Genomic DNA, 20,663 nt, shown 5'->3' on the forward strand with positions numbered 1-20,663 from the left:
AACAGTAATCACTTATGTTTTTTGATCTCTTGCACAATCCACCATCTTGTCTGTCTTGCCAGGAACACCCAAATGCACTTAAACACCCACTGCTTTTCCTTTAGTACACGGTAGTTATGAGTCAAGCAACGTGTTCCTACAGTTACACCAGCTCACATATTCCCAAACATTAAAACAAATACAGGGAACGTTAATTATAATAGGGGATAGTTTGTTTTTATGCGTGTGTGTGTTTGTGGAAACTCCCTGATTTCCCCAGTTCCCTTGCCAACATAGGTGTGTGTGTGTGTGTGTGTGTGTGTGTGTTGCCAGTGGGACAGCAGTGGCTAGGGAGTGGCACTGGACCGGTGTGCCTTGTTTAAAGGCATACAATCCCTAAAAACACAGCTACAAATGGGACTAAATGGGCAAGTTCTCTCTGTGTAACAAATATAAATGAACATGCAGGCAGCCCCAACCAAGTCGGTCATTCATTCATTCATTCATTCATGCATTAATTAATTAAATCATGCATTCATTCATTCATTCATTCGTTGAGTGTATCAGATCTTTGCACTGCCAGTGTTAAGACAGTGATTACTCTCTTGGCCAGGCGCATGTCCAGGCAGGTTCAACTGGTTCTGTTAAACATTCATCAAAAGCGTTCTGCGTTCTACATGACCTCTAAGGGTTCTCTTATAAAAGGGAATTGCTCACAAGAATGTGAAGTAAGAAAACTCATGAAAGCATCTTTTCTCCTACGCCTGTCACTCTGTAAAAACGGCATTCATATCCGACAAAGCTGACCGAAACGGACTTACTGTGACCCCCCTTGTGTGAACTTTCCCATTGTGTCCTCAACTAACCCCGCTTGTGGTCTCACCTGGATTTAACTCATTCCTGCTAACCCTACGCGCAATCCTCAAAGGATGCCCCTGCATGCTTCAGGCTAACCCTGAAATCTTAGCGGATCTTAGAAAGCTCAAGTTTTAAGTCCTCCACAATCTCTCAGTAAATATTCCTAGAAAGTTCCCTGTGGTTTTTGAGAATTAAACAGCGATTGAATGGGAATGATCCATCCGGATCGGTTTAGTCCGGATGAGCCGGCCTCCCTATGTAGTGTGAAGAAAAGGGTTCCTAATAAGTGCTTTTGACATGAGCTGAGCTGCTTGGTGGAGTTCTGATTCCATTAGTGCATTGTTCACTGATGGAGTCTTTTGGGTTTTCTAGAATTTATGATTAGCTCCGTTTCCGTGGAAAGTCTGTCCCCATTGTTCGAGAGGTTCTGCAGAGTACAGCTGAAATGTGTTTATGACTCTGTGTGTGTGTGTGTGTGTGTGTGTGTGTGTGTGTGTGTGTGTGTGTGTTATAGGAGCTTCATCGGCACATAGAGGAGGGCCTGGGCAGAAACATGTCGGAGAGATGCACCACTGCCATAACGGGTGCCCTTCAGAACACACAGACTGAGATGATCGGTGAGTGTACACACACACACACACACACACACACACGCACACACACACACACACACACACACACACACACACACACACAGTGACTTGAACTAAAGACCAACCACCTTATTAGTGTTAGGGTTCCAAGGCCAGTAGGACAGTATGTAGAAACACTTAATCAGGCAAATGTAGCATCAACTCTTTCTCTCTCTCCCTCTCTCGTTTTCCCTCTCTCTCTCTCTCTCCATCTCTCTCTCTCTCTCTCTCTCTCTGCGCAGACGGTCTGAAGCCGCTGCTGCCCCTGCAGGTTCGTGAGCAGGTGGACAAGATGGCGCCGCGTCAGTGCTTCAGCCTGTGCTACGACCTCAACTGTGACAAGCTGTGCGGAGACTTCCAGGAGGACGTGGGGTTCCACTTCTCCCTGGGCTGGACCATGCTGGTCAACAGGTTCCTCGGACCCAAGAACACACGGCGCGCACTCATGGGCTACAACGATCAGGTGAGACGCACGCACGCACGCACGCACGCACGCACGCACGCGCACACACACACACACACAAACACACACAAACACACTGAGATGAACCATGTTGGTCAACCACATCCTAGCTGGTTAAAGGTGCACAGAACACATACACACCCTGTCTTGAACTTGGCTGAACTTTGTTGAATGTGCCACTGATATATATGTGTGTGTGTGTGTGTGTGTCGGTTTCAGGTCCCGCGGCCCATGGCTCTCACTCCAATCAGCACCAGCATGCCCCCCTTCCCTCAGGGCTCCGTCACCCAGGAGGAGCTCATGGTCTCCATGGTAACGGGCCTGGCATCGCTGACCTCGCGCACCTCTATGGGCATCATCGTGGTGGGAGGCGTGGTAAGAAAAACACACACACACACACACACACACACACACACACACACACACACACACACACACACACACACACACACACACACAGATGCATGCACAGACAGATAAACACATACATAAACATTGTTCCCACTGTCACACTTGTACCCTCTGCTTTCAAATATAACACACAACCTATCAGGCACATGCATACACACATACACACACACACTTTTATGTAACGTTTTAATACCTTCCCTGAAGGGTGGATAGGAAGGGCTTATCTAAACACTGTGTTAACACAGCTCTACAGTTACAGTACACACACACACACACACACACACACACACACACACACAGACAGACCTTTGTAGCTGTGATGTTAAACATCAGGAAGAAGCCTCTTATTAAAATCGGAAGGAATCCCCTCTAGTCCTGTTTTAGGGATTTGAGTACATTTGTTTTATCTGACGACATCTTTTTTGTTTATTTATTTTAGATTTTTTTATTATTAATTTTAATCCCAAAGAAGAGATTTTTCAGTTTGGCACATCATCTGTAAATCTCTCCAGCTGCAGCTTACGTAATAGCTGATCATTTCTCCTCATTGTGACATCCCAAAACACATCTCCATGGCGATAGCATTGGGCAGGGATGTCGGCGGGTTCTAAGGGTTTATGCCGCTCTTGATGTCAGTTTGAATATGGTGTCCTGATCGGCCTTGCTTTTTTTTTTTTTTGCTAAAGATGCCATTACTTAGGAGTCTGAAGGGATAGGAAAGTAGATATAGTTAATGTTAATGTGTAACTTAAGCTGTTTTGCTATTACATCCATTAGAAGTATTTCAGTTATCAATAGTAGTGATACGTCTGGTGTGTCGGTAGTAAATGTAGCTTCTTGTTTTTGCCCAATGGAAGACTACAGGGATCTCTTGTTCTTGCGTAATGACAGGGTTCAGCTACATTTGGCATGCTGGTCTTGTGCGTCAGTGTGCCCATATTGATGATGTGCCTTGGCATCTCTAATACTGTGTGTGTGTGTGTGTGTGTGTGTTTGTGTGTGTGCACTTGTCCATGTTCTTATATGCGAGTTCTAATACGTGTGTGTGTGTGTGTGTGTGTGTGTGTGTGTGTGTGTGTGTGTAGATCTGGAAGGCGGTGGGCTGGCGTCTCATAGCCCTGTCGGTGGGCATGTACGGGCTGATGTACGTGTACGAGCGCCTCACCTGGACCACCAAGGCCAAGGAGCGCGCCTTCAAGAGGCAGTTTGTGGACTACGCCAGCGAGAAGCTCCAGCTCATCGTCAGCTACACAGGCTCCAACTGCAGCCACCAGGTCCAGCAGTAAGTGTACACCACACACACACACACACACACACACACACACAGAGACACACCTACACACTCTCAGCTAGGCTCTAGTTTCCAGGTCACATCATAGTTCTCAGGAAATACTAATCTCTTTTGATGTTAACGTGATTTCACTCTGGTGTGTACATGAGTGTGTGTGTGTGTGTGTGTGTGTGTGTGTGTGTGTGTACGTGCAGCAGTAGAAAGAGCACTAAAGCTTCAGTTTAGAGCCAGTGGAAGCTATCAGTTTGTCACATCATCTTATGTAAGTGACCAGTATAAATAGGTGCAGATCTACAATAACCTTTTGAAACCTTTGCTGCTCGCTGGCGCCACTGAGTGGACAGAAAGGGGGCTTGCGCTAATGTGTTTTTTCACATACTTTCACCAGTGCACTTCACTTACAGTAAGATAAGAGTGTGTGTGTGTTCAGGGAGCTGGCGAGCACCTTTTCCCAGCTGTGCCAGCAGGTTGATGTGACGAGGCAGAATCTGGAGGATGAGATTCAGGACATGAACAAGCAGATCGAGCAGCTGGACACCCTGCAGAGCAAAGCCAAGCTGCTCAGGTAGGACACACACGCTCACACTCACTGACACACACACACACACACACACACTTGCATATAGGCACGCACACAAATTTACACACATATTATCTTTATTTCAGTTGTAAGAATTTGTATTTGTGTGTGTGTGTGTGTGTGTGTGTGTGTGTGTGTGTGAATCAACAGGAATAAAGCAGGCTGGCTAGACAGTGAACTCAACATGTTCACACAGCAGTACCTGCAGCAGGGGCGATAAGAGAAGACCAAAGACTGAACGAGAGATGAAGATGAAGAAGAAGAAAAGAGAAAGAGCAAGAGGGAAAGAGAGAGCTCAGAGTTTAAGCCTTATCCCAACTCCACCCCACCCCTCTCTCTCTCTCTCTCTTCTACCCCTCCTTCTCATCCTTCTCTCGTTCACGTCTCTGCCTGTCAGATGTATGAGATGGACTCCTAGCCATGCTTGTTTTAGAAGAGGACGCCGCCTCTGGTACATAACCCCCCGTTCTGCCACGACGGTGTGTCTCTTCGCCCGTCTGCCTGCCTGCCTGCCCGGATGAAAGATGATCTTCACTTCTTCACATGTTTGGGTTCTGCCTTTGGGAAGGGAGCAGGAGAGTGCGCCCCCTAGTGTGTAGGATGACCTGGCAGTTGGTTATTTGTCATCGCGTTACCATTTTTTGTGGGGCTTATCTTTGTCTTTGGTGTAACACGGAAATCTATAGCTGTCTATGGAAGACCTGTACTAGTAATAATAATAATAATATTTATTCTATTATTATTTTATGATAACACCATGTCACCTGTGGGTATGGGTGTATGTATATGTTTATGATGTAGGGTCCCGTAGCTCACAGGGTCAGTAGGCTTGCGAGTGAGCGAGAGGTCAGAGGTCGTCTGTTGACCTGGTGCCTCCTGCTTGACCTCTCCACTCTGTCCTCTGACGTCACTCCTCTGTCCCATTCACCACACAAGCTTGAGAAAGACGGCCGTGTCTGGGCCGTCACACTCCCAATTATGACTTGCGCTTCAACATATTTATATATGTTTGTGTGGGTGTGTGCTTAGGCAAGTAGGTACTCGACTCGATGTTAAGGTAGCCAGTATGTGTGAGATGACTAAGAGAGAATTGTAAGACGATCGTTTGTTTGTTTGTTTGTTTGTATTTGTTTGCTGGAGACCCTGTCCAGTGCCAGCCCTGTATGCAGTGTGGCTGCCCATGGGTTTCAAGGGCGTTGTACCACCCCGTTACCGATTGTGTCTGCTCCCAGTTATGACCCGTATCTCTGCTCAATTATGTGGTGTGTGAGAGTGTGTGTGTGTGTGTGTGTGTGTGTGTGTGTGTGTGTGACATGAGCCCAGTGGTGGCTCATCAACATATCGTGTGTGTGTGTGTGCGTGCTGCTTAGAAGAGGGAGGGGGAGTACTGTGATACAGGGAAACTTCAAACGTCTTTGTGTCGAGGCTTTGCTGTTTCCAGTTTGATGGAATTCAAACATGCACTAGGGTAAAGCCAGGAGTCTGAAGAAGGGAGCTTTCACACACACACACACACACACACACACACACACACACGGAGAGAGAGAAGGAGAGAGGTGGGCACCCATGCACTAGGGGTTAGTGGGAGAATGAGGAGTTCAGTTCTGGTCCTGTCTTCATTTGGCCCTCATGCAATCAGGATTATAATCTTTCCCTTTTTTTTGGGGAGAGAAAAACTAAACGTTGGTGCCACACATTTGTTTTTGTTTTTGTTCATGCAAGTGTCATCATAGCCTAATGTAATGAAATGCAAAGTGAAAGAACCCATTGGAAATAAGCGAACCGAGGAAGTGAAAAAAACCATGAACTTGACACTGGAAACACTTCACATGTTACTCAACACCAGTGGATAACGATCTGAATTAGTCGAGTTGTCCTTCAAGAGTGTGTGTGCAAGCGTGTGTGTGCGAGGGTGTGTGTCAGCGTGCGTGTGTGTGTGTTTGTGTGGGAGGGTGTGTGTCAGCGTGTGTGTGTGTGTGTGTGTGTGTGTGCGCGTGTGTGCGCGAGAGCCTGTTCTGATGGTGGATTGCAGTTGCGTGCCAAGATGTTAAAAAAGTCATCTGAAAAGAGCAGAATTCAGAAGGAATATGTGCACTTTATTTTATGTTTTGCTGCTTTTAAACAGTCTCAATTTGCCTCTCATTTGTTGTGCGTGTGTATAATTTTTTTTTTTATCATTTAAGAAAGTGACACGGTTGAAAGATGGAGCACTCTGTGCTGTTGTGGTGTGATACAGTAATGTATAGACACGCATGCTTTTTTCCTTGTCATATCTCGTCTGATCGTGAATGTTCATAAGTAATAAATAATAAAAGTACTAAGTTAAGGGAAAAAGTCTGTTTCTCTCCAGTCATGATTTTTGTTCTTATTTATGGTGGGGGGAGACTGTGTCGTGGAAAACTGAAGGTTTTTTCTATATTCTTTCTATATAAGGTGTCTTTTTATCTGTGGCTCAACATGTGTGTTTGTGTGTGCGTGTCCTGTTAAGGAAGGTGAGCACTGTATGACTCAGGGAAACTTCAGGATCTTCGTGTCGAGGCTTTGCGGTCTCCAGTTTGAGGGCTTAAGGGAACTCAACGTGTACTTTGGGTAAAGCCAGGTGAAAGAGCCTGAAGAAGGGAGCATTGACACACACACACCCTGATTTATACTGCCTTATGGTGTTTTCGAAATTGAGGTTTGCATTTCAAAGCGTCTCGTAGTGATGCGTGGGCCAAAAAAACCTCACAAACTTGTGCAACAATGCATTTCAAAGCGTGCTGGAGTGCTGTTAAAATGTAAGACCGCTCTTTCCCCCTGCAACCAGTCCTCAGTCTGTTGAACAATCTGTGGTTTTCTCCCTGTAGTTTATTCAGAACACATACACAGTAAATATACCCACATACAGTACAACTGGAAAAATGCCTGAAGGTAAATGCCTTGAAATGAACCTGTGAAAAAAGTTGCAAATTAATCAATAAAAATGTGCAAAGCAAAATAAGGATAGATCAAGTAAATATGGCAAATCAATCAGTTAGATTATTCAACAAAATTAAACACTGTCAACAAGGCGTCCTTTTCATAATTTTCATTCATTTTAATTATATTGCATTACGTGAGCCAAGAACGGGACGAATCTAACTCACTTCACAGGTAAAGAGTAAATAACTCACCCTCGAAGTGTTCCAACCAATCCATGAACTCGCTCTTTTGTAGTCAACATTTGTAGGGTTAACAAATTAGCCATGGAAAAGAACCATTTGTCACACAAATCACAAAATTCATGTAATTTAATTATTATTATTATATTATTATTAATTATATTCATTCACAAATAGGCTAGTGGCGCATGAGTGTGTCTCATATTCAGTAGGCCTACTCTCTTGCTGAGTGAAATGCTGCGACCATAGACATAGAAGAAGAAGACAGAACATTCATAGACATAGAACATTCATAGACATAGAACATTCATAGACATAGAACATTCATAGACATAGAACCACTATTCTATGTCTATGACTATCGACCAGTCCCATGAGCCATTGCATTGTCTCCGCTTCATTGACAATGCAATGGCTCATGGGACTGGTCGATAGTCATAGACATAGAATAGTGGTTCTATGTCTATGAATGTTCTATGTCTATGAATGTTCTATGTCTATGACACACACAAGTCATCAACTAAGCGATGTGTCCTTGATGGTCTATGAATGTATAATGTATAGTCAAGTCAACTTTATTTTATAGCACATTTAAAGCAACATTTTGTAACAATTTTACCTTAAAATAACAGCTTCAAAATCATTTTTGTAGTACACTGACTTGTGATCCAGAGAATGGCACCTGTGCCATTGCCACAGTATGCAATTGCATTGCATGTAACTATGTTGCATGTAACAGGGTGCGACACCTCTTGCGAGAACTACCACGTAGTGCTTTATGGAACCACCTCAGACAACAACAAATAGACCCTTCTACCAGCTAGAAGAGGAAGCTGGCATAGTATTCTCTGTATGGACATCCTAAAGATTTGCAATATCAAAGGTGTGGAAAAGGCATGGGGCTGCTTTTTCTCATGCCTGGTAACTGGCTGACTGTCTCCTGCCTAACGTCTTTTAGTTCGTCAACAAAGTGCACCACTGTCCATTAGGGAGTCTCGAAGTGCTATTTAGTAGTAAAAAAAAAAAAAAAAAAAAACACATAAATGGGGCTTGTGGCACAAGTCTATAAATGGGATGAGCCTACATCAAGGTAATAGGACTTTTGGTTAGCAGATTGAATGATACTCCATTCCAAATGAACAGCCTCTGAGGCCGAATTGTTTCCCCAATGCCCCCACATCTGCTGACGAATGGCTTTAGCCGTTGAATGCAATTACATAACCAAGCTCCAAGTGCCAGTTCAGTCTCTGCAAAAGGTCCGTTATGCAGAAGAACTCCGAAATCCATCTGAGCCATTCTTAATATTTCTAGAGCGATATAAATTAGCTACTCTTAAAACTGTTTTTGCCATACTGGCTAATAGGGAAGTTGTAACACTCAATACCCATCCCATTAAGACCACACACACACACACCAATGTGAAAGGTACACATTTATTCAAATAAACACCGTAGTACAAGGGAAAAAGCCATGCTGTAACATGGTGATGGAAAAAAAAGTCTTGAAGCAGACATGGAGTGAGTAGAGCTTGAGGGTATAGCTGGGACCCCAGTCACTGAGGTTGCATGCAACCTTGTTGAAATCAGGTCCTGAAACGTGGCATGATCCTCCCACTCATTCAGATCGGTTTTCTGTATGGACCCTAGAGAGAAAGAAAGCCACCATTTAGTTGGTTTCTTCAAAGGGCATTTTAAGTCAATTGTAGTGAAGGTTTTAAGATCAGAGAAACCAAATCAGTCAGTTTACATCAGACTGGGGCGGTAAGAACCTCATCACATCACTGTTCAGATATAACTGCATGTATTTTTACTAACCTTTTTCCAGCCAATACTGCTGCCAAGGATTTCAAACCTGTATGCACACAAGGTCTGTATGGACCTGAGAAAGCAAGCCACCATTAGTTAGTTTCTTCAGAGGGTATTTACAGTCAATTGTAGTGAAGGTTAAGATCAGAGAAACCAATCAGTCAGTTTACATCAGACTGGGGCGGTAAGAACCTCATCACATCACTGTTCAGATATAACTGCATGTATTTTTACAAACGTGTATGTACACAAGGCAGAAAATGTAAGTCATATTCCATTTAGATTGTAAAGGAGTTCCTCAAATCAGTGAAACCAATCAGTCAGCTACTCAGACTGGGGTGGTAAATCAAGTAGAATACAGTCAGGAATGTAAGGGGATTCAAAAATAAACTCAACATTTTATGATTGATGGTCAGGACATTTAATTGGCACCTCAAATCCAGTCAGGGATTGACATGACGAGTAGGTCCAGGGTCTGCAAAATAGTAATACAGTGTTATTAAAAAGGGGGAATACAAATCAAACATCATTTCCAGAACCAAACCAGCTGGTCATATCAGACAGTTGGTAACCCCAACAAGTCATCTCCTTGCCTACCCAGGCAACTCCAGTGGGTTCACCTTTTCAGGTTCTGGAGTTGACACTGGGTGTAAGATGTGTGCGAGCTTCATCATAAGGACCTCAACTTGAATTTGGTATGCTCATTAACAAATACAATACTCACCATGATTATGCCTGTGAAGATCCAAGCAGCCATTCTACAAAAAGGGAAAAGCTCCATTATTTTGAGAGTCAAGTCCCTGAACATGGCAAACTACTGTTATGGTAAATCTGCAAGCATCAGTTTCAAAGTCTCTCAACAGGGTTTCAGACGAACGAGATTCCAAAGATAAATCATCATAACTTGCAGTGCAGCATTTCCATAAACTTCAGATACTGCTTTAAATTATTTTAAAGCACTAAAGTGTGTTGCCCCACATACACCCATCTTAGACGTTGATTTCTTACCTCCTTCACACAGCATAGCTTCCAACCAGGTAGTGTCTGCCTCTGTAAAAGTTCAAAGTTCAAAGTACTTTATTTGTCATTGCCACAAAGACAACGAGACAGTAGAGGCAACCAGACTTCTTACACAGCTAAATAATAATAAATAACAATTAATAAATAGATTCAGTAAGCAAAGAGAAATTAACTCAACCATGTGTCCAGGCACAGAAAACCATCAATTCCATTACATTTGAAAGAATCAGTTAATTAGGTTTTGCATCTGTGTTTCAGCCGATGAGAAACACATCATGTTCGGTTCATTTTGTTATCAAAGGTCCACTACAAGTTCACAGCTGAAGATGAATGACTAGCACCAAGGCATACTGTGCATTTTTACACAGTACAAGACCAAAAACGTACCTGCATGGGCTCATGATGTGGTTCCGACTTCACTTGATGACAGAAGACATGCTGCAGGAAACCAAAACAAGGTAGTTAGCACCTGAATACAAATACACCTGTAGAAATATTTCATTTAGAGTAGTTTCCTCAGGAGTTCGTTTACTTTTCACATTGGTTCAAAGTGAGCTAAGTATACTCATCATAGATACTGAGACGTCACAGAAATCTTGTGAATGTCACAAAACTCACCTTAATTCAGACAAGGTCCTCATGTTGCCCCTTCAACCTAGGAGACAAGGAAGGAAGTTAGGACAAAACCAAAGTGCTTTCAAGAAGTGAAACTTTGGCTGTTTGGCTGATCAGTGCTTTGGTGACAAGTATGCCATCTGACAAGAGGTCGTCCAGAAGTATATAATGGGTAAAAACCCAATTTATCCTTTCAGATACCAGCAACACAGGCTTAATTAAAAAGGCAGTCACTCGCCACCACACATTCAGGAGATTGACCCACTCCCAGAACAGAGTAGAGTAGAATCCTTAAGCAAGGGGAAAGGAGGTACCAGGTCAAAACCTGAAGACCAGAACTTCCAACAAATCTTGAGCACCACATCTGATCAGACGTTGGTGACTAGACTGCCATGGTACATGATGTAGGCCAGAGGTTTATGGGACAAACCCATTAAAACCTCAGGACTCAAGTATGCTTAAGTAGACATGCCTTCATGCAGACTGAGCTGATGACGAAATTTGAAATCATGCAGAGACATACAAGTCGTCCTACCGAGACGTGCATTCTCATCTAGGCCTCTGAAATGCCCACAACCTGGAAAAAAGAAACCACATGCCATGTGAACCTGGGTACACTTGATATGGACTCATTTAACCACAATGCTGAGTGTCAGAAAATTAATCTAGCATCACTGAAATCAGACATATGCTTGTCAAATTTAAAATCATCACTTTACACTCCAAAAGAACTGTAGGCCCAGCAAAGACATGTAGCCTACTCACCAGGAGACTTTTGAACTCGCTAAGATGCTTGCAGTTCTCTGAAAAAAATATTTTTAAAAAGTAATGTTATACATCTAGAATTACTAAATCAAACAAATATCAATGGTAGATACTCAGATCCATGAAAGATCTTCAAAAGAAATTCAGCAAGAGAGAGTTCAGGAAATGATAATCATTGAGACCCTGGCAACCAAGGGAAAACAGGAACCATAGAATACACACCAAGATGATAAGTGTCCTTTACCTGAAGTAGTGATGGAATTTCTTTTAGTTAAGGGACACCTGGAAAAATAAAAGCATTCATACATTAGACTTGTTTTAAGGTCAAGATGCGCATGTCAAAAGACGTTACATGGACCACGTGGGATACTTTAGTGAAAACACTTCAGGCTCCTGAATAGTCCCTCATCAGAAAATGTAAAAGGTGCAATCACAACCATTCAGAACAGGTCTGTGTAGAGTTTCATCATTGAGAGTCGAGGAATTTCATTAACAGACGCCAGGGAAGAAAAAACATGTCCCAGTTTAATTCCTGAGAACATCACGTACTGCATTCGTTAATTTTGATGTACAAACGTTGATGGATTGGGATTGCAATCATGCGCTAAGGGGAAACTAACATCAGCCTGCTAGCCAATTTAAGTCAAGGACCATGCTAACAGTAAAAAAGGCTAAATTAAAATCACCAGGGATCAAACAGTCAAGACTCATTAAAAGTAAAAGCTGTCTGCACGGTACATCACCGTGTGCCTCACAGAAGACAAGAAAGCGTAGTCCTGTAATTAGCCAGACCACTCCAAATTTCACCCACATAATTTTAAACTAAATGTTCAATTAAGCACACCAGCCTTTGAAACAGGTTAAAACACACCGCAGAAAAAATAAAGTAAGTATGACCAGTATGCTTGCCCAGGAAGAGGTCGACCTCGAAAGACTGGAGACGGGTCAGTCCAAAAGGCGTTAAATTACAATGGACAAACACTGCATGAGCACCAGGAAACCACATTGCACGGGAGGTAGCGGTTCACAAGCTCAGACACACCGCAGCTCGCAGGCCTTTATAGCCAACTCCAAGCAGTGCCCACTAATTAAGTAATTGTTGATTAGGTGGAGTTAAATGAGTACCGTGAATACACAGTACATCTGATTTGTAATGGTTAACAACTGGAGACCTTAAGACAGGTCAGGAAGCAGGTGAATATTATCCTAATCTTGAGGAACCGAGAGTGAATCTGGTTGAAACCAGATTAAATCAAACCGGAGGGATTTACTGGGATAAAGCAGTTATACATTATGTCACAATGCAGATGTGTCTACGCAAGTTCATAACTGGAACAGCCATCATGACATGACAGTGATTCTTCAGTCTCTTGTCGCCCCCTGGTGGTCAAAGAAGGTCACGTCATGTTCCCTGAGAAGAGAATGACAGACACTGCAAGTTGTGTTTAAGTGTTGGCTCATTAAAACATATTTTGTCTGAATGTGATGTGGAGACATAATAAGGTTTATGACAGGTAGAGGATTTAGTTTGAAAAGTGAACCAAAAGGTAAACACCAGGCACATACCAACAGACATGGTGTTGTATTCTGAGTGTGACAGTGAGTGTTACCCATTCCCTTTGAAGATATGATTGAGGAAGCATTTCAAAGGAGGAACCTAAAGCATGCAGAACTGGTAGTGGAAGCAAGACAACACGGTTGCCAAGCGCACACAAGACCAGTGGAGATGGGAGTTTGTGTAGGCTTTGTGTCTAAATCAACCACAACACTTCTGTCTGATTTTGATTTTCGAGCACGGTTACTCAAAGGAGCTTTAAAGAAGTTTTCTGAGGATGCTCAAAAAGTGAGCCAGTGGTTGTGGCTGAGGTGCTTGCAGACTACTAAGGGTCATGAATTAACCTGAACTAACACTGCGGTATGTGAAATCTTGTTCGAAGTGTATCTTGCTGTTGTCTCCGGTAGTGTCATATGCCCTAACCCATCATGTGTATGGAGTGGGTGGGTCTGGGACGCCAGACAGACACCACTGGTGTTGAGCCCCCTGGAGGTGAGGCCTAATTTCATGGCAACACTGATGCAGGAAGGTGCCTGCAACACTGATGAAGGAAGGTGCCTGGCAGTGGCGCAAAAAGTGGGTATGCGCTGTATGCGGCGCATAGAGGCGCCGCACCATGGGAGCGCCAAAGCGATGGTAAAAAAAAAATATATATATATTTGTGTGTGTGTGTGTACAGTATATACAGTATGCACCATAGCGTACCATTACCATTATGGTAGGCATGCAGTGACTGATATACTTTAAAATAAACCTTTATTATTTAAAGCCCATACATGATGATGTCTGGCACACTTATTTATTTATTTGTTTAAGAAAAGAAAAAAAACGTGTGTGTGTGCATACCCCCCTGACACTGGGCAGTTGCACCCCTGGTGCCTGCAACACTGATGAAGGAAGGTGCCTGCTTGTGACAGTGAGAGGATTGGCCCCTGTGGGAAGTCCCCAACCAATAGTACAAGAACTTTAACATCTTATTTTGTGTATAACTAAAATTGTAAAAAGGCATACCGACTGGGATTGACCGCCATAAGGTTTGTGTCAGCAGATGTGTCTGAAATAACTCATATAGAGCACGGAAGGAAAGAACGCCCGTAATGAATGCATGAAGACGCATGTACTCCGTGCTGCAGAAGTGGTTTCCACTAGGGGGCGCCAACAAACCACAAGACCAGAGACACTGTAACATCGAGTGGAACATACTGTGATGCTGTTCCCTAGCAACAATATTACGAGCACCCTTGACCTCGCCCTGTTCACACCACTTACCATGAAGGATTTTACCTGGGATTGCCGTGTGATTGCTTTCTGTCAGGAGCTATTTTCCTCTTATATAGCCTTTTGACTCTTGCTCTCTCTCTATCTGTTTCTCCCTCTGTCCTGTTGAACTAAGCCGTCATCACGGGAACCCTTTTTAAATGATGCGCTGTAAACCACCGAAACTGCCTTAAAAACATGACGCCTCGGAGCAGATTAACCTCTGTAGCCTGACCTCAGCTGTTTCCATAATAGATTCGTCAAACTAATGGCATTTTTTCACACTCCGGATTGCTGGCCATGTGTGGGTCTATATAGCCTGCGGGGATGGCGAGCGTTAGCACGGGTGGTTAGAGAAGCAATTCAATCCCATTTCTGCGGTTTAGTCATCTCAAGTGCTTCTCCAAGGACGAGTGGCCACCCTTAAGTAAGGTCATTGGTCCTTCTTTATGGCCAACATGGGCAGGTTTTGTCTCCCTTATCTGCCGTTTTCCCCCCTGAAATACAACTCTGCTCTTTGTGCTCAGCCAGTAGGCCTATAGCTCACACCTTAACACATAACACCCATACATTACACGCCTCTCCCAGATTACAGTATTGACCTCCTCCCATTAATCTCAACATCTACAGGCTGAGAGACTTTTTGTTCTTTTTTAACGCTCTTCATAGAGAGTGTGTTTTGTTGAAAGACAGACGCAAGAGATAGGGCAGGCTTGTTGTTATTAAAGCTGGTTGTTCTGTGGCATCATTGAGGCAGCGTGACCCACTGTCAGAGAGAGGGAGAGAGAGAGCACTGTGGAGCTGCTCTCTGTTATCAAACTCCTGCTGCTTTGAGTTCCTGTTGTGTTATTGCCCAATGACTCATACCTTCTGGCTGATAACGCACGGCTGGTGTCATGACTCCCCCTGGGTGACACAAGGTCAACAGGACGTGACTGAATGATGCTTTAGTCTCAATACTATCAGTATTATAAATCTTTATTATGAATTAATCACTGAGTGGGAAAAAAACACATTATATCAAAGAGGGTTATTAGAGTGTTGCTCTTAGAAGATCTGATGAACCATTCTGACTTTGATTTGGTGTGACTAAGCACCTAGCGAGGACAACTTCATTTCTGACATTTGTTTACATGTCTCTCTTTAAGTCTCTCTTTAAGTGTCCAAGTATGTGAATTAAGATATGCATACGTCTTTTGGAACTATAATGTAGAATTGGTGTGTATATAACTCAGCCATTATATATTGCTAATCATAAATAAGGGGTTAAAAAGTCTAAGGTGACAGGTTGTATTCCCAGGAAGTGTAAGCTGCACTGCGTGGACAAATGGTAAATGGTAAATGGCCAAGCAAAGTCCTGCACCAGACTGAAGTTCGCAGCCACCGTCATGGGTGGCTACTGTGCAGGTAAGGAGCCTTTACTCACTGGCTACCTCCGTCACGGGTGGCTACCGTGCAGGTAAGGAGCCTTTACTCACTGGCTACCTCCGTTACGGGTGGCTATATTCACTGGCTACCTCAGTCACGGGTGGCTACCGTGCAGGTAAGGAGGCTTTAATCACTGGCTACCTCAGCCATGGGTGGCTACCGTGCAGGTAAGGAGGCTTTAATCACTGCACAGCCCTGTGCCCACTGACTACCGTTACAGAAGCACACATACTGTTATAACATGAAGCCACATGGACAGCTGCTTTGGACACAAACATTTGCTAAATGACTAAATGTAAATGTGTGCGTGCTTGTGTGTCTGCATATGTGTACGCCTGTGGGTGCGTGTGTGCGTGTGAGTGTGCGTCTGCATGCACGTTTGTGTGGGTGTGAGTAGGGAGAGAAAGAAAAAAAAAGAGAAAGAGAAACCAAGCCATCTGTTCGGCCTGCTGCAGTGACTTAGGTGATTAATATGATGTACCCACAGATCTGTGATGGGTAAGAATGGGTGTTTGCTCGCGTGTGTGTGTGTATGCATATATATGTGTGTGTGGGGGGGGGTTTAAAGAATTGTATATGGTGCTTTAGTGTATTGTGTTATAAGTGTTTGGACACAGTTTTGTCTTCAGTGTTGCCCCTAAAGCGCCTTCAGCAGTCCAGTTCATAGTAATGTTTCTACCACGATAGTCGATGACTCGGGAATGACCATGGCCTCAAGCTAGAACTTTTAAATTATATTTACATTTATTATACATAATTTATCCACCACAACTTACAGTACAGTCCAGACGTACAGTACATTATGATGTGTTCTCTGGGTACTCAGCCTATACCACAACCTGAGTCTTGTTCACACCTTTCTCTACCAGTTGAGCTATAGGAACTGTCACAGAACCACATTGGGTTCCACTCAGTGGTAGAACCACATCAGGGCCAGAACAGTGGAAGAACCACATCAGGGCCAGAACAGTGGCAGAACCACATCAGGGCCAGAACAGTGGCAGAACCACATCAGGGCCAGAACAGTGGCAGAACCACATCAGGGCCAGAACAGTGGTAGAACCACATCAGTGGTAGAACCACATCAGGACCAGAACAGTGGAAGAACCACATCAGTGGTAGAACCACATCAGGGGCCAGAACAGTGGAAGAACCACATCAGGGCCAGCTCAGTGATAGAACCACATCAGGGGCCAGAACAGTGGAAGAACCACATAGCACAGTGTCAGAACCACCATCTGGGTTGACAAAGGTGATGGGCTCTCAGGGTGTCCACACGCATGCCAACATTTACTTTTTCATGATTTAGCACTTCCTGGTCCCAGTGCCAGCTGTGTACTCAGAGAGATGGCCTCGTCAATGCAGACAGACAGGAAATCATTCCCTGGCCTCCACTGGTACTCCTGCCAGAGGACTGCTCATGGTCTCTGTCTCTATATCTCAAACCGGATCGCATACACAGGACTCTCAGGCTAGGTCAGTGGTTCCCAAACTTTTCTAGCTCACGGCACCTCTAAACATAGCTCTCTCCATCCACGGCACCCCTATTTTTTATGTCATATTTGTACTTTATGCCATTTGATTGATATGTTGAATAGGCTATAACTGCTTTTATTAAAGGCATTACATTGAGAAGGTGAGGTTTATCTCATTATTGTTATATTCAAATGAACCACTCTCTTTTAATTCAACTCATTTAATAGAACTTTTGAATAAATAGTGAACAGAATATGAACAGACAAAGTCTGACCCTCTCACAACTATATCACAGCCAAAATACGTATTGGTAATAATCGAGAAATTAGCTGGCAGGAACAAACCTTCGATATAAAGTTCACAAAAATATAGTTATTCTCGTCTCCACAGACAACTTATCAACTTATCAACTTAATGGGACACATGTGCCTGTCTCTGACTGCAGAGTTTGTTAATGCGATGAGGGATTGTTGACAGTGAAACACAGAGGTCCTGTTCAACTGACAGCCTTTGCCTCAGGTGTAGGAGGGATTGTGGACAGTGCAACACGGAGGTCCTGTTCAACTGACAGCCTTTGCCTCAGGTGTTGCACTGTCCACAATCCCTCCTTACATTAACAAACTCTGTAGTCAAAGACGGGCACATGTGTCCCATTAAGTTTTGCATGGTTGTCCAGTTCTTTGCAAAATAAAGTTCTCTGTAAATTTGTCCTCATCCATATATCTCACGTTAGCGATCAGCTGGCAAAGGCCACTAGCATCAGTGGACTTGTCTATTTGAAGCGCAAATTACCCCCTTTGCCGTAGTTTCTCACTCAGTACAGATTCCATGTTCTCCGACATATCATCAATGCGACGTTTGATCGTGTTATCAGAGAGGGGGATTTTTGTTCTGAAGTGTGTGTTTTTAGAGGGTCAAGGGTCAACCTGAAGAGGAGAGGATAATTCTGGAACCAGTGAGAAAACAATCAGGATCTAACTCTCCTGAGCACCTGTGGAAAGAGTTCCCTGCCCTGTATAACTGTCTTCAAGACGACAACAGCCAGACATAGACAAAGGTTAGTCGTAACTTTATGAGATCTTCTTTGTGCTTTCATCGGTGCGTCATCTTTTACCATCCTGCACCGAATGAACGTAGAGACTGACATGAATAATCAGCCCATAGTTCCCATTCACACAGACTCAGAGGAAAGCAAGATGCACAGAGTGATTGTGTCTCCACAGTCGTCATTGGTTTTTTTCAAATACCTTATCTAAATGCATGGAGTGTGCGTATGGAATCTTGTATCTGCCTCAGGCTTGGCAGTGCAGTGATTTAATTGCATTGATGGACTACATCTTACCATTACAATATTATGTATGTGTATTATGTCTGTGGCTCAAGGAGACTTCCTCTTTGACATTCCACTGGTGTCCTCGGAGATATGTTACACAGCCATCTGTGAGTTACACGCTAGACTGTTATTAATAATAATAACACTTCTGAGAGTTACACACTAGACTGTTATTCATAATAATAACGCATCTGTGAGTTACACACTAGACTGTTATTAATAATAATAACACTTCTGAGAGTTACACACTAGACTGTTATTCATAATAATAACACATCTGTGAGTTACACACGAGACTGTTATTAATAATAACGCATCTAAGAGTTACACACTAGAATGTTATTCATAATAACACATCTGAGAGTTACACACTAGACTGTTATTAATAATAATAACACTTCTGAGAGTTACACACTAGACTGTTATTAATAATAAGAACACATCTGAGAATTACACACTAGCCTGTTATTATTAATAATACAGATGGATGGACAAAAGACAAGTCAGGACAAACTGTGTCACAAGAGCTGCAGCACTGAGCTTCACAGAGACTGGCAGCCATTTTTTTTGTATTGTATTTGAATCGATAAACTACGATGCAAGTCACCATTCATTCCATCTCCAAAAGAGTGAATCTATTACAACTGTGGACGTAGATGCAAGAAGAAAATCAATGAGATAGTTTACTTTTTACTGGAAAAAAGATCAGTGTGATATTATACTGCATTACAAATGAAAAAGCTGTGCACGTATGGTATTAGATATCATATCATTTTGTACAGACTTTTTCTATAGACTTGGTTGCAGTCCAGATTAATACTGTTGAACCTTGGGAAAGCCTCCCTCTTTCAAACCAACAGCTCACATCACATACATCTCTATTTACACTGCAGTAAAGTAAAAAGCAGTGGACTTAACCAAACACTTCCACACCAACACTTGTGTCCCGTCACTGGAGACGGATAGGTGGGGCTAAAATACTTCTCCTAGCTTTCAGTCTCATAGTTCATTCGCTCGGTTTTCTCCGCTTTTTAACTCTCGATTTGCAACCACAATGATATCTCCTTCTTCTTTGTAAACACACATGCACCTATACATACACCACACACACACACACACACACACACACACACACAAAACTCAAACCACACAAAGGAACACATGCGCACACTTGCACACAAAGCACAAACTGCACACACACACACACAAACATCCTGTGCCATCTCTTCCATAATGGATCAGTGTAAACTGGCTAAGAAACCGCATAGGGCTGAGAAATCCAATGGAGGGATTAAAAAACTCTTTGTGTCAGCAGTGACACCTCCTTGTCCTTATCATCCAGCCCAGCCATTCCTCTCCGTCTCGGGGCATTAACGATGGACCGCTGCTTTTCCTCTTCGTCGCGGGGCATTACACGACAGCCGCTTTTTCTTCCTCTTCGTTTCTTTGTATTTTACAAAATGTCACATGTTTACATTCACATTTCTCGGAGTGATATCACAGTTTTTTAAAACATCTTTTTGTTCAGCATGATTGGATATTCTCTTCAGAGACAAGGACGTTTTTGGACAGTAAGGATCACTGGGATATTGCACACTTTGGCATCAAAATTCCAGTTTCTTCCTTTTTTAATCTCAGAGTCCGTCACACCTCCTCAGTCTTGAACCAGAGTTATTACTTCAATGGTCCTGTTATGTAATACATTTTTTTTTTTTTTTTAAATCCTACGTATAGTGTCGATCTTTGTCAAGGATATCCAGTGAAAGTTCCCCATTAGAGAAGTGCTCAGCTGCTTAGCAGACTGTTCTGGAATCAGCTGCCAGGTAATAGTCCACATTCCAGTGTTGCGCTCCCAGAACTCCGCCTCCATGATCAAACCCTGATAGGAGAACCGAAGTCTTAAAAAACCGACAAAGTGCAGTCAGCAGCATTTTGAGGACGACCAATTTACATTCAAAAGAATTCAAACCTCTGTGTGTGCGTCTTCATGTGTGTATATGATTGTGTGTGTGTGTGTTTGTGAGTGTGTAAGTGTGTGACTGAATGTGAGTGTAT

At 43.2% G+C, this 20,663-nt stretch overlaps 1 protein-coding gene across 2 annotated transcripts in view; it reads left to right on the forward strand.

Annotated features, from left to right (window-relative positions):
• Nucleotides 1-6,551, forward strand: part of mfn2 (mitofusin 2) — a 25,532-nt gene extending 18,981 nt beyond the window's left edge. For both annotated transcript variants that reach the window (XM_080832377.1, XM_080832376.1), the window contains exons 13-18: nt 1,352-1,454; nt 1,712-1,932; nt 2,152-2,307; nt 3,429-3,625; nt 4,065-4,199; nt 4,365-6,551. In XM_080832377.1, the coding sequence (XP_080688503.1) occupies nt 1,352-1,454; nt 1,712-1,932; nt 2,152-2,307; nt 3,429-3,625; nt 4,065-4,199; nt 4,365-4,434 (882 nt within the window). In that variant the 3' untranslated portion in view covers nt 4,435-6,551. The remainder of the gene's footprint in view (nt 1-1,351; nt 1,455-1,711; nt 1,933-2,151; nt 2,308-3,428; nt 3,626-4,064; nt 4,200-4,364) is intronic.
• Nucleotides 6,552-20,663: the final 14,112 nt, after the last annotated feature.

The sequence above is a fragment of the Sprattus sprattus genome (genome assembly GCF_963457725.1).
Source record: "Sprattus sprattus genome assembly, chromosome: 2".
Lineage (NCBI taxonomy): Eukaryota > Metazoa > Chordata > Actinopteri > Clupeiformes > Clupeidae > Sprattus > Sprattus sprattus.